At 40.5% G+C, this 15,867-nt stretch overlaps 2 protein-coding genes across 2 annotated transcripts; both read left to right on the forward strand.

The window, feature by feature from the left end:
- The first annotated feature begins 6 nt into the window (after positions 1 to 6).
- sxph (saxiphilin) lies at positions 7 to 9,304 on the forward strand. Its single transcript, XM_022189240.2, has 16 exons — positions 7 to 221; positions 1,541 to 1,640; positions 1,734 to 1,910; positions 2,010 to 2,172; positions 2,261 to 2,325; positions 3,345 to 3,502; positions 3,597 to 3,783; positions 3,870 to 4,018; positions 4,109 to 4,199; positions 5,830 to 5,877; positions 5,965 to 6,147; positions 6,323 to 6,470; positions 7,531 to 7,613; positions 7,715 to 7,899; positions 8,576 to 8,762; positions 8,871 to 9,304. The coding sequence occupies exons 1-16, from the start codon at positions 12 to 14 to the stop codon at positions 8,912 to 8,914; spliced, it is 2,178 nt and encodes a 725-aa protein (XP_022044932.1). The 5' UTR covers positions 7 to 11; the 3' UTR covers positions 8,915 to 9,304.
- Positions 9,305 to 9,611: 307 nt separating this feature from the next.
- Positions 9,612 to 14,590, forward strand: sirt4 (sirtuin 4). The gene is made up of 4 exons (XM_022189237.2): positions 9,612 to 9,790; positions 11,050 to 11,534; positions 13,223 to 13,517; positions 13,628 to 14,590. Exons 2-4 carry the CDS (start codon positions 11,050 to 11,052, stop codon positions 13,778 to 13,780), a joined length of 933 nt encoding a protein of 310 aa, XP_022044929.1. The 5' UTR covers positions 9,612 to 9,790; the 3' UTR covers positions 13,781 to 14,590.
- Positions 14,591 to 15,867: the final 1,277 nt, after the last annotated feature.

Below are 15,867 nucleotides of genomic sequence, written 5' to 3' on the forward strand. Positions count from 1 at the left end.
AGAAGAACTAAATGCATGTTACTGTTCTGATCCTGAACTATTTGAACTGTTCTTCAGCTAAGAAGATGCGATGGTGCACAGTGTCGGATCCTGAGCAGAGGAAGTGTGCAGAACTAGCTAAAGCTCTGGTGGCAGTGCTTCCTCCAGCTGCCGTGGCTGCTTTTGCTAGACTCTCCTGCATACGAGCTTCAAGCACAGCTGACTGCATCGACAGGATCAAGGTGGGCAGTTTTTAAATGAAATGTCAGTTTTAGCTCTGAGAGCTATTTAGTATAAACATCTGCAGAGGCTGGATATGTCAATACAGCTTTATATGTTTCAAAATGTTCATGAAATGTCTTCTATTATAAAAACAATATAATATTTAGCAACAGAGCAAAATTATTTAAAAAATGTAAATTTAATTAAACAGACAAATTGGTTAAAGGAAGCTGTGCGGTCAGTGGGTGTCAAAGGTTGAACAAGGAAATATAAAAATCAGGAAGCAAAGGTGACTGGAATTTACTGTTTCCTTAAAGACATCCCTCATTAAACTATAAAATGTTGTAGCTTTCATTTTCAACATCATAAAACATGGCGACCTTAAGTCATCCCTGCAAAGTAAGCAGTTTCACAACCGTTCATGCTTTTGATTCATGTAAATCTGAGGTAGTAAATGGGCCATGATCCATGGGATTTAGGGGTGATATTATACCCTGGACTCCCCATCGGTCAGACGCCTATTGGATGAGAGGTGAAATACTTTAAGAACCTAAATGAGAAGTCCAATTACTTCCTACTGAAGCACTGAGGATTACCGTGACCTGAATGAGTGAGAATCCACACAGACAAATCACCAAACTTAACAATATTGAAACCACACTACCAGATTGAAATCCAGATTAATTAAAATACTTATTTAGATAATATTATATGATGTTTGACCTCACTGTAAGGTGGAACTGAATTTCAGATGTTGTTCTGAAGACGAACTATGACTGGTTAAACATTAGGGATCAACCAGCATGTCTGATGACCACTTCCTGGTCGTCAAGGAGACCAATACCTCCGATCCAATATAGATTTTAGCTAAAAATTAGAATCTCTTTGTCAAAATTAAGAATTTTCTCAACTCCAACACAAAGCTTAGTTGATACGCCTTTATTTATTTTTTTACATGGTTTAAATAAAAGAAACTTCTCAACATTTATCCTGTAGTGTTGATTGGCTATTAATTGTGACATGTAAACAATCAGTGCTGTGGATGGGACAATGCTCAACATCACAGAGTGAGTCCAGATAAAGAGGCAGCTGCATTAGAGCCAAAGTAGAGCATAATTTCTATTAATGTAATATAAATTACACTCTCCAGGGTGTGCTGTCTGACCACTTGCAAATGTTTTTCATGTCACTATTTCAGTAAATTTAGATACTAATCCTTTTACACTGAGGCTGCGACACCATAAGGGTTTGATTGCGTCGTCTCTTTAGAGAGAATGATGGAACAGCACTGAGTTGAAGTTGGAAAGTTACAGCTCGCTCTCTGAATCCTTTGTTTCAGGCCAATCGTGCTGATATCGTGACTTTAGATGCAGGGGAAGTTTATTCTGCTGTGAAGCAGTTCGACCTTGTTGCCATTGCCAAGGAGATATACAGTGACGGTGGGTTTACTTCTCATTTATGATCAACTTCAACGTGTGTGTTCACCAAGAAGATCTGAGACGGCCCATTGATCTGTGTCTGTGCATCAGCAGGAGGCTGTATTCTGTCTGTGGCTGTGGTGAGAAACAGCAGCTTGGACATCCGGTCCCTGCAGGGCCTCAAGAGTTGTCACAGTGGGGTTCGATGGACGGCTGGATGGAGTCTTCCTCTCGGCTTCCTGCTGTCCAGAAACTACCTGAGTTGGTCAAAAGAGCAGCCACTAAGTCAGGGTAACAAGCTAGTAAAACAATACAACTTAATCTCTCCATTTTCTCACTTCTGATCTGTGTTTCTTCAGTCCCCTGACTTGTTTTTCTCCTCTCTGGCAGATGTTAGTACCTTTTTCAGTGCCAGCTGTGTTCCTGGAGCTGCTGCCATGGCGCCTCCTCTGTGCTCTCTGTGCCAAGGCCAGAAGTCGTACATTCGCCAGAAGAATTACCACTGCGAAACGTCCCACAGTGAGCCTTTCTACAACAGCCAGGGAGCCCTCAGGTCAGGATGTTTGATATATTTGAAACATGTGCCTCGGCAGTAAAAACTTCAATGAATTGCTATTGTTGTCTCTTTTACTCTGCCACAGATGCCTCAGGAGGGGGGCAGGAGATGTTGCATTTGTGGACCATTTGGCCTTTGACAGCATCGACGGTGAGCAGTATAATCTAATGTTATCTTGTCTGGCTGCATTTGTTCTATTCCAGTAAATAAGCTGGATCTGGAGAACCCTGGTGGCTTAAGAGGTTTAAGACATGGATCATGTTCATCCCATATAATTCTCTCTTCATATATCCTGCTGTCTGTCTGTACAATAGAGACAAAAATGTACAAAATTTACTTGACAGACACAAATAGCAGTAGTAGTGTTCTTCAAAATTAGGTTAACAGTATGGTGAATCTGACACTTTTTGGTTATAAATTTAAGAACAAAACATTACAATAAGACAAACAATATTATGAAATAATCAACTTTATCTTAGTGGTGTTTTTTTGTTTTTATCTCAAATTCAAATTCCTAGTGAAGCTAAATGTGTGAGTTTCACAACTGATAAAATCCTTCTGGAGGGATCTGTGTGCAAATATTTGTGCAGATGAGGGAAACATTGTTAAGTGAAAACCTTCCTTCTACTGAGCTGCTGACGTAAGAAAGACAAAGGTATGAAAGCTGCACACAGGTGACTCCTGTTACTGCTTTTACAGATGAAGATCAATGATTCAACACGCTGCCTTCTCCAAGATACAATAACAGCTGGTGTTTGTGTCAAACCACGTGCTACAAATCAGGGTAGTGGATCTAAGTGGCCAGTGCAGACAAGGGAAAACACATAGTATATGACAACATTAGAGTGAAAATGGTCTTTCAATGTATTTTTCATCACAACACAAAACCAACTCCAGTCGGTTGTCTCACCTGAATATCACCTGCAGCAGATGAGAGTTTGCACCCAGCAGAGATACCCAAATAAAGCAGATCAAACTTAAACAGCGGCAATTCAGTGATTTATGAAAACAATATTACAATATGCTTTGTATTAAATTACCCCGGTTTACATAGCTTGAAATCATTTAATTTGTAACTTAACTGATTTAGACTTGCAGAATCCAACGGCAAACGTCATTATTTAATTACAGTAACATCCACTTTTCTCTGCTGTTTTATTTTCTGTCAGAGAGTGAGCGAGATGAGTTCAGTTTACTGTGCACCGATGGCACACAGGCTCCTCTCAGCCACTACAGACAGTGTAATCTGGGACGTGGTCCAGGAGGAGGAATGGTCACCAGACTCAATTTTCGCAAGGTTGTTCGCAAATTTCTAGCGACCGTGCAGGTACGTGTTTTTCTCACTTTTTGCCCACACATGTGAGTCACTTTGTTGTAGCTGTTCTTTTGCTTCAAGAAAAAAATCTTTAATGATTCTTCAGCTGCTGTTTGGCCAACAAGGAAGAGAGAGGCGGCGCTTCCAACTTTTCAACTCCTCATCTTTTGGAGAGAACGACCTTCTCTTCAAAGACGCCACAGAGAAACTGGTTGTTCTACCAGATGACATGGATGTCAGTCAGGTGTTAGGGCTGGATTATGTTGCACTGCTCAAAGGTCTCGGGCATGAAGGTGCTTACACTCACTGATGTGCAGATGTTAATTTATTTATTCAAAATGTGGTTTCATGGCACTGCTGACCTTGTGTGTGTTTGCAGGAAGCTCCTTGGAGGACAGTGTAGTACGATGGTGCTGCATCAGCCACGCAGAGCAGAAGAAATGCGAGCAGTGGGCTCTCAGCATAAAGTCAGACCCGCTGGTGTGCGTCAGAGCTGTATCAATGCGTGACTGTATTGAGAAAATTAAGGTAAGTCATCTATACTGCAAGATGTCAAGATTTTCATCACTCTTTAGATAAATGTTGTACAAACTCCAACAACCTGTCCCTTCACCGCAGAGGGACGAGGTGGATGCTGTGTCACTGGACGCAACTCACTCATTCATTGCGGGGAAATGTGGTCTTGTTCCTGTTGTGACAGAATATTATGGTAAGACTGTTGCATAAACTAACAAGAAAAGCACCCAGAGAGCACAGTACTCCACCAAGGCTGTTCATTCCCCCATATGGCATCATCAGAAATGCAGCATTTTTTTTTAGAAATCACAGCAACATAGAATGTGGCTATTTAATATAGATGTACCCACAAACAAAATGACCTTACGCTGACCACAGGCGTTATGCATGTGTACGTTGTGTACAAATACCGAATAGCGTGACATAAATAAGTAGCGGGCAGCAGGAATTGATTGGACTCAGAAACACCCCCACAATTTAATCAATTGTTCCTTGTATTATTTCTGACAGATAAGTCCCGATAAATCCGCAGCGATGGATTTACAGTAGGATCACAATCACGTGATTGTGAGCAGGCAGCTGATGTGGCGTTCACTTGTTGTCATATTTACAGTAACATGGTGCTATCTGGCAATGATATAGAAATCTTTAACAAATCCATGGATCTAGAATATGCACTGTATCACTGCCAAAATCTAATCAGGTGGTCCTTGTGTCATTTTTGACCCTCCCTGAAAATTTCATCAAAATCCGTTTTTGAGTGATGTTGCGCACAGACGGAATAACAGACAGACAAACGAACAGAGATGGTCATATAACTCCGCCGCATTCCTTGGTGGAGTAACAATGTATAAACACACAGCAAAAAAGCTACTCCAAAATCAAGCTGGAGAATTTCTTATATTCATTATAAACTAATTGAGTGGACTGTGGAATGGACAGCGTGTAGTCTGATTAAATGAGTAGGAGGCTAACAAAAAATAGATAGCCAGCAAAGTCGATATTTGATTAATCCAAAGTCATTTATCAAGCAAATTGCTTCTAATATCTATTTTTAGTGTCTCAGACATGAGGATTTGCTGCTTTTTATAGAGCTGTTAATTCAGTGTATTGGCATTTTAGACTGCACTGAGGAAAGCACTGCACAAATAATATGGTACTTGTGGCTACAAAGAATGATTATTCATTTTCAGTTAATTTGCAGGTGATTTTCCTAATTAATCGATTCATCATTTTGTGTGCATACTATCAGAAACTAGTGAAATGTGTCCATCTGAGTTTCCCTCAGTCCAAGATGGCATCTTCAAACTGTATAAATTATATTTAGTCACAAATATTTTAGATTCCTATTTATATAAAACAGAAGAACAACAAATTGACACATTTGAAAGACTCCAACCTGCAAATGTGGTTGTTTTTGCTTGAAAATGACTCAGTTAACAATTTATTAAAATTGTTGCTCATTTGTCTGCCAGATGTTTGTTTGGCTAATTATTTTGAGTCTAATAGGCATTGTAACTGAATGTAGAAGTCTTTTTTTTTAAACATATGCCTTTGGAGAAAGTCATTCTGTCGATAAAATATGTTTTATATGAGGTAAATCCAATCATCAGGTGAATGTATGTCACTTTCTGATGTCAGTTCTGTCTGCAGCTTTCAAAACTCAGTTCAAACAGGTTTTCTGCTATTTTCAGATATTTCAATACCTACATTGTCAACTATAAAAATAACCACTGGATCAATTATTAGATTAACTGCAATACTAGTCTTCATTATTTAAAAAAAAAGATAAGTCTGGACTCTATTTTCTTGAATTCTCTCAGGAAGAAAATGCGTCCCTGCTACAGGATCGACTCACTTAGAGGCAGACGGTAAGATGAAGAGAAAGGCAGCTAAATGGTCAACTTACTGCTGCCTTCATTGTCTTTACTGCAAACTACTGCTGTTTCTCTCCTCAGTCTTGCCCTCGGTAGCAGCTTTAGCTGTGGCAAAGCGCTCCAGCAGGAACATTTTCATTGGGAACCTGAGAGGCCGCCGCTCGTGTCACGGCCACATGTACAGTCCTGCAGGCTGGTTGCTGCCGTACAGACACCAGTTAAGTCTGGAGCAAAACAGCAGCTCAGTCTGTGACCCAAACCAAGGTACTGTTTCCAGAAATCCACATGGAGCCCTGCTGCACTGCGCTAACATATATCACATCTCTTCTCCGATCTCAACCTCTTGACCTTTGTACTCCATACTGATGACTGTTTGTGATTTTAAGCGTTGCATTAAAACTCACATGTGACTGCCGTTTGCCACTTTGTGTTTCATCAGTGTACAATGACGTGTTTTGGAAAGGCTGCCTTCCTGGATCTCTGGGGAATCTGTGCAAAGTGTGCATGGGAGGCACAGGGGAGGCTGCGACCAAACGCTGTGCTGACAACCACAATGAGCGTTACTATGGCAACATGGGGGCTTTAAGGTTTGTGCAGCGGCTTACATGAGCCCCAGTTTTCTCCTGATCTGTGATTTATAAAGAGGGTTCAGACAAATTGTGAATAAATATTACTTTTAGAGATATTCAGCCATTAAGAAAGTTTTAGTTTAAAGATATTTGCAGCCACTCTAATGCATTTAACCCTGATTTATTTGGTGCCAGCAGTAAACCAAACACCGACTTATCACATTTTAAGCCTTTAAAATACCGTTATGTGGACATCCAGGAGTTACAGAGCAACGTTAGGATTCACTGAGAAGTTCATTTAAATACAATATTCTCTGTATTTTCCCTGTATTTTAGTCTCCACCGATACCCAAGATAAATATCTGACATTTTGATTCAGACCAGTTTACCTCTAAGTTTGTATCTACTGAGGAAAAAGGCACAACTGAAGTACAACTGTCTACAGCTGTGAGAATGAATGAAGACAATACATTTCTGGGCTTTAAAACTAATTTTGCTGAAGTATGTTAGAATAAGCAGCATGAAACATGAGAATCCACGAAACACAGTATCATTCATAATGATCTCCACTATATGAAGACAGAGTTTTTAAAGACATTATTTTACAAATATGTGGGGGCAAAGAAAATCTGAATTATCAATGAGGAAAGAAATAACAATTTTCCTGAAGTGACTGTTTAATTCTTTACCCATGGTGTTGTCATTTACTTCAGGTTTCAGGTAAGACTGGGGGTCTCACTGACCTTTCAAGTGTATATTGCTCTCTTTTGCATTATTTGTCTTGCATCTGCCATCTTGTTCCCTTCCCCCTTTACCCTCACTCTAACCGGTCGAGGCAGATGGCTGCCCCCCCTGAGCGTGGTTCTACTGGAAGTTTCATCTTGTTAGATGAGTCTTTTCTTCCTATTGTTGCCAAGTGCTTGCTCAAAAGTAATCCGATGCAATGTTTGTTTATTTTTATTGAGTTTCTGTCTGTCCTTTTATAAGGTCTTCTCCTTTTCTATGTGAAATGCCTTGAAATGGCATGAGATGGTGCAGTATACATAAAACTGAGTTGAATTGTACTCATTATTCACAGGTGCCTGGTTGGAGATCCCAGTGGTAAAAGCTACGGTGATGTGGCCTTCGTTGAGCAGCACAACCTTCAGGCCAACATCCTCAGTGAGATTCAAGATGATGATATCAAGACTGGACGTAAACACACAAAACAACACTGCCTGACTGTATGTTTATGATGTTGCTGTTGTCATGTATTACTTCAGGTCTGAGCTCCACCGGTTGGGCAGAGGGGTGGACATCATCGGACTTGGAGCTGCTGTGTGGTGACGGTCGTCGCGCCCCGTTGTCAGAGTGGGAGAGTTGTAATCTAGGAGTCATCCCACCCAACACCATCATGACACGGCCAGTGCTCACAGCACGAGTGTACGACTTCCTTATGAAGTCACAGGTCAGTTTGTTTTAAAATAAGTGGATCTTTTTAGGATCCCTTTAGGATTACCTACTCAGTGTCCTGGCAGACTGCTTGATAAATAGAGATGATGCTGCCCTTCTGAGAATGAAAGGGAGAAGGCAGCAGTGGAAAACAGCACTGTGCATTGTGAGACAAGGACAGTTTACATCACACAGTAGCACTTCAGGTAAACATTTAAAGGTGTAGTTAGTATGTGCCAGGTTTACCATCCCTCTTGCTCTCCTTGCCTTCTTAGCTCCCATCTTCCCTCCGTCTTTCTTTCGCCCTGCATTCATAATAGACAGAAGATTTTTTTTCTGAATTTGACACAAAGTTACTGGATCTGTTGAAGCTGTGGCTTGAACAGATTTCTCATTTGAGAAATAAAAACACGACAACTTTTTGACTCTTTGTGTAATAAATTACTCCAAAATTGACAGAATGTCTCAGTGAGTGAGGATTGCGCTCATCAAAGATGATCTTGTTTCACTGTGTATAGTTTCATTGGGCCCAATAGATGATTGAAATCTTAAAGCCAGCATGATTTTTGCCATCTGTCCACTTGTTTTGCTTCATCTAATGCATGCCACTGTAAATCATTACAGACACCTAAAGAACACAGGGAGTGTTTAGGTGGATGTTTATTTTAAAACCGTTTCTTTAAACCTTATAGGAAACTTTGGCAGCCAACCCCAACCCTCAGTTTAACCTCTTTGAGTCTCAGCAATATGGAGAAAGTGATCTGCTGTTTAAAGATGGAACACAGTGTTTTGTCCACACAAGCCACATGGACTACCGCTCCATCCTTGGGGAGGAGTTTTACACTCATGTAGAGGCTGTTTTCAACTGCACGCACTCTGGTATGACTACAACCAAACACACTGGCTGATTGTTGTACAACTCAGATATGTATTTAAATTCTTGCATAATTAGAATACTAATGTTCATGTTGTTTTTCTTTCTAACAGATATCTTGGAGTTTTGTAATCAGGATGTGTGCAGCATATTCTAATGGACACAGACAAAAGCAACGCTAATTTTCTTTGTGCTTCTCAGTTGCTCAACTCTTCATCCAAATATATGGTCTGTTTACATTTGATGACAACAATCCATCACTGGTATCATCATATTTATGCTAAAACTGTACTGAATGAATGATTAGGCACTACATGGTCCCTACTTTTGTGCAATTTTGCATCATTCAGATGTCATCATATCTCAGAATTACTTGTAATCTTACACACTGTTTTGCAGCGCCAGTGTTTTCTTACCTTAAAACAAACAATTGACATTATCTCAGCAAAGTGTCACACAAGGAGGCTGAGATGATGCCCAGCACTTTGTTCAGCACTGTATCACACGAGGATTACTACACCTCTGAATAAATATGAATGTAAACTCAGTGTGTGTGGAATTTAAACATATAATCGTATTTCAGTGTATCTAGGTTTTGTCTGAAGTCTGTGCACAGGGGCAAGTTGTGTCACATTTATTTAATAAACATTTAAATGAAAGTTAGAATGGAAAAGATGTGTGGACGCTGATTAGAACTGCAGTTGTATCTGTTTAAGATCAGTCTTAAAGCTTTTCTGCTGCTCATTAAAATAAAAAATCCTTTTGTGTCCCCACAGTTATTAAAAGTGAAATTGAAATCCTGAGCTAAAATAACTGGACTACAACTCCCAAACTGCACCTCGGTCGCGTTTGTTACGTTAAATAAGGTACTTCCGGTTGCTGTCAATGTCAATGTGAGAAAAGGTTCCCATGTTATATCAGCCTTTTGTGGTTTGTCATGTTATTTAACAACTCTTTACAGCTGCTGACTCTCTCTCCAGCTGAGAACTACAGTAACTTTGCCCTGTAGCCACCGCTGTTTGCGACAAATAAGGTAAAGTAGCTCATGTAGCTAAACTAAGTTAGCTAGCGGTTAGTTACCGGGTAGAAATATGCACTGAAGGACAGCAGCCAAGTTACTGTTTGAGGATGTGTCTTGCTATATTTTCGTATTTTTCTTTTATATATTTAGGTACTGTTGACATTAATGCTGTGTGCACAATATATTGAGACGGTTGTTATAGTTTGCAGGTGTGTTAGCACAGGCTCATAGCTACCTGACAGTTAGCCTTCACTGTCGGTGCCTTGCTGCCCCTCAGTGGAGGAAGACGCTGAAGTTAGTTAAAAGAAAAGTCGAGGAAGGCTCAACTTTCCAGCATTTTACTGTTGTTGATCTGCGTTAGACATTTTAAACAAAACGCTGATGCTGTCTGGAACCACTTTCAATTTTGTGAAACCTTTATGCTCTCTGTGAACGTGCAAAAAACTGCCCGCATTTCGATCTTACAAATGAGAGACTGCGTATATAATGAGTTTAGCTCTGGATTTGAGCTAATGTGGTATATGGGCAAACAAACAAACAAAAAAACAGTGGAATCCACCGTGTTTACATGTTCACAAACAGCATAAAGGCTGTTTTAATGAATCTGTAGCCTCTCTGAGACAACTTTCCCCAGATATGACCTGTCTACATGTTGTGGCTTCAGATCTGGACCTGGTTTAATGTGGTCTGCAAGCAAGAAAAAAAAGTGTTGTTTTTTTGTGTCTGTGTATGTTTGCATTTACAAATAGCACACAGGTTTCACACATCTGAAAGAATATTTAGTCTCTCTGGTATAACCTATAGTCTAGATTTGACTTGTCTATGCATAATAGTTTTAAGATAAAATAAGATCTACTTTATTCATCCAGTTATTTTGCCAGAGTACAATAAACATTGGTTAATGGAATATACACAATTACACAGAGGTTAGTAGTAAAATTGAAATAACAAATAATATATAGTACAAAATCTAAGTGTAACTGAACCTGGAAGCGTGCTTGCAAAAAAGCAGCAAAATGTCCCTTTTAACATTTCAAACATATAATAAGGCTTTCACAAATTTAAAAGTGGGATTCAAACAGCATCAAGGGTTTACCTAAAATGTCTAACCTGGTTTTATGTCATTAAAATGTGGAGAAGTTTTTTTTTAAATAACTGTTCACTGTAAAATTTGAAGCAGTCAGAAGCTTGTTTCAGTGCCATTACTAAAAGAACATTTATGGCCAATATGGGTTTGTTTTTAACTTTTATCATTATGTGTCCTGTTTCAGATGAGACTGCCATGGCCGGTCCTCACTCCACAAACAGCACCTATGAGGAGAGCCTCCTCCGTTCCTGCAGGTATGTTGAGTTTTGTCCCGGCCTGCAGCACCACTGATGCTCAGTCTCTGGAGCAGCTGCAGGACTTTGTGGCCCGAGCCAGACGCCTGTTTGCCATCACCGGAGCAGGTCTCTCCACCGAGTCAGGTATCCCAGATTATCGCTCAGAGGGAGTCGGACTGTACGCTCGCACTGACAGACGCCCCATGCAGCACGCAGAGTTTGTCCGCAGTGCAAAGTCCCGTCAGCGGTATTGGGCCAGAAACTTTGTTGGGTGGCCGCAGTTTTCCTCCCACCAGCCAAACTCTGCTCACAAGGTGCTGCAGCGGTGGGAGGAAAGAGGCAAGCTTCACTGGCTGGTTACACAGAATGTGGATGCTCTTCACTCAAAGGCAGGACAGAAAAGGCTGACAGAGCTCCACGGCTGTGCCCACAGGTGAGGAAACATCATCTCACACATTGATCTTTTGGAAAAGAAGTGCAGGTTCTTTGAAAGAGCAGCAGTGGCAGTGTTGCAGTACAAAAATACTTGCTTAGAACTAAGAGTATGAAAATTTTATCAGCAGAATATACTTGAAATATTAAATACCCACAATTCATACTCTGAATTCAGAAAACTAGCTGTTTTAAGTGTCATGTAATGAATGGACAGTGTTTTTTCGTTGTTAGTTGAGTTGAAGGGGCTGTACAGTGTCTCAGTGGTGAACACTGTCACCTCACAACTAGAATAAAAGCGGTTTGCATTCCGGCCTGGGATCTTTCTCCATGGAGTTCACATGTTCTCTCTGTGCATGCATGGGTTTTCTCCAGGTACTCCGGTTTTTCCCACAGTCCAATTTTTACCTCTGTGCCATTAAGCAGCTGAACCAGTGTGATAAATCCCAGCGCAATGACTCTTGAACCTGTACATTTAGCATAGGCAGTGCAGTTTTGGGTTGGTTTGTGCAGTATTTATTTATGTTATTTATCTAATTATTCTCATACATATATAATATATATATTTGCATAGTGTATATATTTTTTAGGTTGTTGCTAGAGGTACGGACCCGTACCCGTAGCCTGTGGACTATGGATACAGCACTTGCCATACGGGTCCGTATCTGTAGACACTACCTATTTTTTATTTCTATATTTTATCTTTATCTGTTGTTATAGTTTTATCCCACAAAGAAAATGCACTCAAAATTTTGTTGTACATATGTCCAATGACAATCAAGGCATTTGATTTGCTTGATTTTGATTGAAAAACATGCTGAGGTTAATTGGTCATTCTGACTTGTCCGTAGATGTATGAGTGTGGTTGTTTGTGTCTATTTGTAGCCCTGTAATAAGCTGGTCCTCTACCTATCGCCCTGGGATAGACTCCAGCCCCCCCCTGACCCTAATGAGCATTAAGAGGTGTGTAGCTCATGGATTAATGGATAGTTGAGTTAATACATACATGCATGTTAAATTATTAAACTGAAGATTACAGAAGAATCTCAAGTCTCAATTTTATTTGAAACAAAAGTGGTGAACAGTGCAAGTAGAAATACATTAACACTAAAATACCACAGGGTTGATCATTCATTGCTACTGGAGCTTCTAAAAATAAATTTTAATGCAGTAATACCCCAAATAAAATTCCTATCACCTTAATTATTTCGGTAACCAAAATCTCAAAGCCTGTTAAAATCAAACTGTCTGCACAGACAGTGGATGTTTGTATTTTTAAAAATAAGACCTAAAGACCTTTCTTTTTAACAAAGCTTTTAATTAAATATGCCCCTGAATGTTTCTATTTTTTATTATTTTTTCTGATTGCTCTGTTTTTATTACACGATTGTTTTGTTTTTATCCGTTTTATATCTTAAATGTAGCTCTTTGAGATTTTGCCTAAATGAAAAGTGCATTACAACTAAATTTATTATTATCATCACTAATTCCTTTGATATAGGTGCTAATCAAGCTAATTATTCTTTTATGTTATTTTTTTTCTATTTATTGCTCTGCCCCATCTCCTTTTGTCTTGCGTGTTTGTGTGTTTTGACTGTCAAAGCACCTGGTGAACGCTGGGACTGAACAAGAAAATGGTTTTCTTATGAGGCTAAACTGACAATTTCAAGATGAACTCTGCATCCTCAGGGTGATGTGTCTCGGCTGTGGTGTCATCTCAGCGAGGGAGGAGCTCCAGAGGAGATTTCTAACATCAAACCCAGACTGGACGGCTCAGGCGGGTGCTGTGGCTCCGGATGGCGACGTCTTCTTAGAGGACGAGCAGGTTCTCCACTTCAGAGTTCCCTCCTGTCAGGACTGTGGAGGGATACTGAAGCCAGAGGTCACGTTTTTTGGAGACACTGTGAACAAAGCAACTGTACAGTTTGTGCACGACAGACTGGCAGAGTCGGACGCCGTGCTGGTCGTCGGGTCATCATTACAGGTAGGTTTTAGAAGAACCTGTTAAGTAATGTGGTCAAAATGACATGGGTTTACAACATACACTTTCTGGACTTCAGTATTTAATTGAGCTCCTCTTTGTTGTTACCCAAGGTGTACTCGGGATACAGGTTTTTACTGGCAGCTGGTGACAGGAGAATGCCAGTGGCCATCCTGAACATCGGCGCCACCAGAGCCGACCACCTGGCAGAGCTGAAAGTGAGCGGCCGCTGTGGTGAAGTGCTGTCACTCATTCAGCCTGTCTGACATTTGTGGACCTTAAGTTTGAATTGTCTGTTCAGCTGGTCAAAATTCTGGTAAAACTACCTCAGATTCAACAAATAACTGCAGGATTAAGTGGTGCAAATGGAAGAATCAGCTGCACTCCAGAAATACTTGCTGCTGTTATCAAAGCAGGGCAAAAACTGACATGTTGACACTCACATACTGTACGCAGAATAATGGAACGTTAATGATAATCATGATGCTAATTGTCCCTCACAGGAAATGGTTTGTTGGTCTTAGGAATGCTGCTTAATTGAATAGATTGCTCTTAGAGGAGCCATTGCTGGGCCCCGTAACCAGACAGACATTTAGTAGTCTGCCAGGACTGTGAAGGAAAAAGGACTCTTTCCCCTTACTGAGGTATTTCCTTGCATCTGTCAGCTGCAGTCGCCTTAAATCATACTGTAGGTCCTACAGTTCACCTCAAAGGTTGTCATCTTTGAACCCTGGTCCTATTCATTTTTCTTAAAGTTGGGCTGTGAGCACAAACAGGCCTCTCTGCCTCTAATCTGTCCCTGAAAAAGCCAGATAATGCAGAAGAAGATTCATGAGAAAGAGACAACTATTTTAGTATGACAGGTATTGTTTAGCCTGACGTTCTTTAGTCTCACGTTACTGAGCAGACAAGTTGTCTCTATATCGGGCTGTAATCTAAATATGGCATTCCTCCCAAGTCAATATATACCCAAAGTCGAGGAGAGTCCTCAGAATTGGTGCTACCAGTGCTCACCTGAATGTCCTGCTTTTTGTGTCACTTCTCCTGACATCAATAAACCTCATTCTCAACCTAAACTGTCTCAGTCTCTGTGTCTGCCTCCTCAATCCTGACGCGACGTCGTAGAATTTCCACAGCAAGCGGAACCCGAAAACGTGCTACAGCTCCACACACAGCTGACATCAGTTAAGACTGAAGAGGGAACATGTCCAGTGGCAGAGGGAAGCTGGACGTCAGAAGCACATCATTTTCTAACTGCATGTGTTCGATGCGGGGCTGCACAGTGTAGTACTGGTTAGCACTTTTGCCTTGCAGCAAGAACATCCCTGGTTCAAATCCCGGGCTGGGCCTGGGATCTTTCTCCCTGTGCATGCGTGGGTTTTCTCCGGGCGCTCGGCTTCCTCCCGCAGTCCAAAAATATGCTGAGGTTAATTGGATACTCTAAATTGCCCGTAGGTGTGAATGTGAGAGTGATTGTGTGTCCGTGCAGTATATGTAGCCCTGTGACCTGTCCAGGGTGTCCCCTCCTTTCACCCGAGTCAGCTGGGATAGACTCCAGCACCCCCGCGACCCTAGTGAGGATAAAGCGGTGTATAGAGAATGGATGGATGTGTTTGATGCAAAAATTGGGAAAAATGACTGCCTCCATGTTGGCTTTGTTGATTTTCTACAAACAAAAAACACTTGTCAAAAGACATGTAGTTCCTTGTATGAAGAAACAGAGGAGCGAACTAGGTGCAAAAGGTACGTTGTCCAATGTTTTCGACATTATTGGTGCTGTATGTGATATTCAGAACCGCTACATGTGTCAGACAAAAACAAACGAGCTATATTTATCATTACATTTTCTTTCCCTCAAATCAGATGGGTCTGAATGTATTTGTAAAAAAATAAAAATAATGTGACAAACATTATCTTATCCCTAAGTGTCTGTCAGGATATAGGAGGGGTCAATGCTTTACATGGCGGAGCTGATTTTGGAAATGCCCAAGTAACAAACGGCATTTGCCAGTATTTGAAATAAAAATCGTTTCAAAAGAAAAACTATTTAATGCGGATTCAGTCACTCTTCTCACTAAATTACTGAATGTGGTAAGCTCTTGACAAGGGATGCACAATATTAGATTTATAATCTGTCAAGATTTTACAACTTCTTTTGTCTGACTGGTGATACAGACAAGTCTCTCCTGTAGTGGAACGAACATAATTATGCTATTAATATATATATATATATATTCACTAGGCAAATTGAAAATAAACTTAGCACAAAGTATGCCAGATTTACCTTTACGGACACCATCTTTGTGTCGGTGTAACTTTTGGGGTAAATTGGTGATATTTTAAAGCCTTTTTG

Source organism: Acanthochromis polyacanthus, chromosome 5 (assembly GCF_021347895.1).
Source record: "Acanthochromis polyacanthus isolate Apoly-LR-REF ecotype Palm Island chromosome 5, KAUST_Apoly_ChrSc, whole genome shotgun sequence".
NCBI classification, from domain to species: Eukaryota; Metazoa; Chordata; class Actinopteri; family Pomacentridae; genus Acanthochromis; species Acanthochromis polyacanthus.

Coding starts and splice junctions, on each gene's coding strand:
- sirt4 (XM_022189237.2), top strand. CDS start 11,050: ATGAGACTGCCATGGCCGGTCCTCACTCCACAAACAGCACCTATGAGG. Junction 11,535..13,222: donor CTCCACGGCTGTGCCCACAG/GTGAGGAAACAT, acceptor CTGCATCCTCAG/GGTGATGTGTCTCGGCTGTG. Junction 13,518..13,627: donor TCGTCGGGTCATCATTACAG/GTAGGTTTTAGA, acceptor TTGTTACCCAAG/GTGTACTCGGGATACAGGTT.
- sxph (XM_022189240.2), top strand. CDS start 12: ATGCATGTTACTGTTCTGATCCTGAACTATTTGAACTGTTCTTCAGCT. Junction 2,173..2,260: donor AACAGCCAGGGAGCCCTCAG/GTCAGGATGTTT, acceptor ACTCTGCCACAG/ATGCCTCAGGAGGGGGGCAG. Junction 7,614..7,714: donor CCTTCAGGCCAACATCCTCA/GTGAGATTCAAG, acceptor GTATTACTTCAG/GTCTGAGCTCCACCGGTTGG.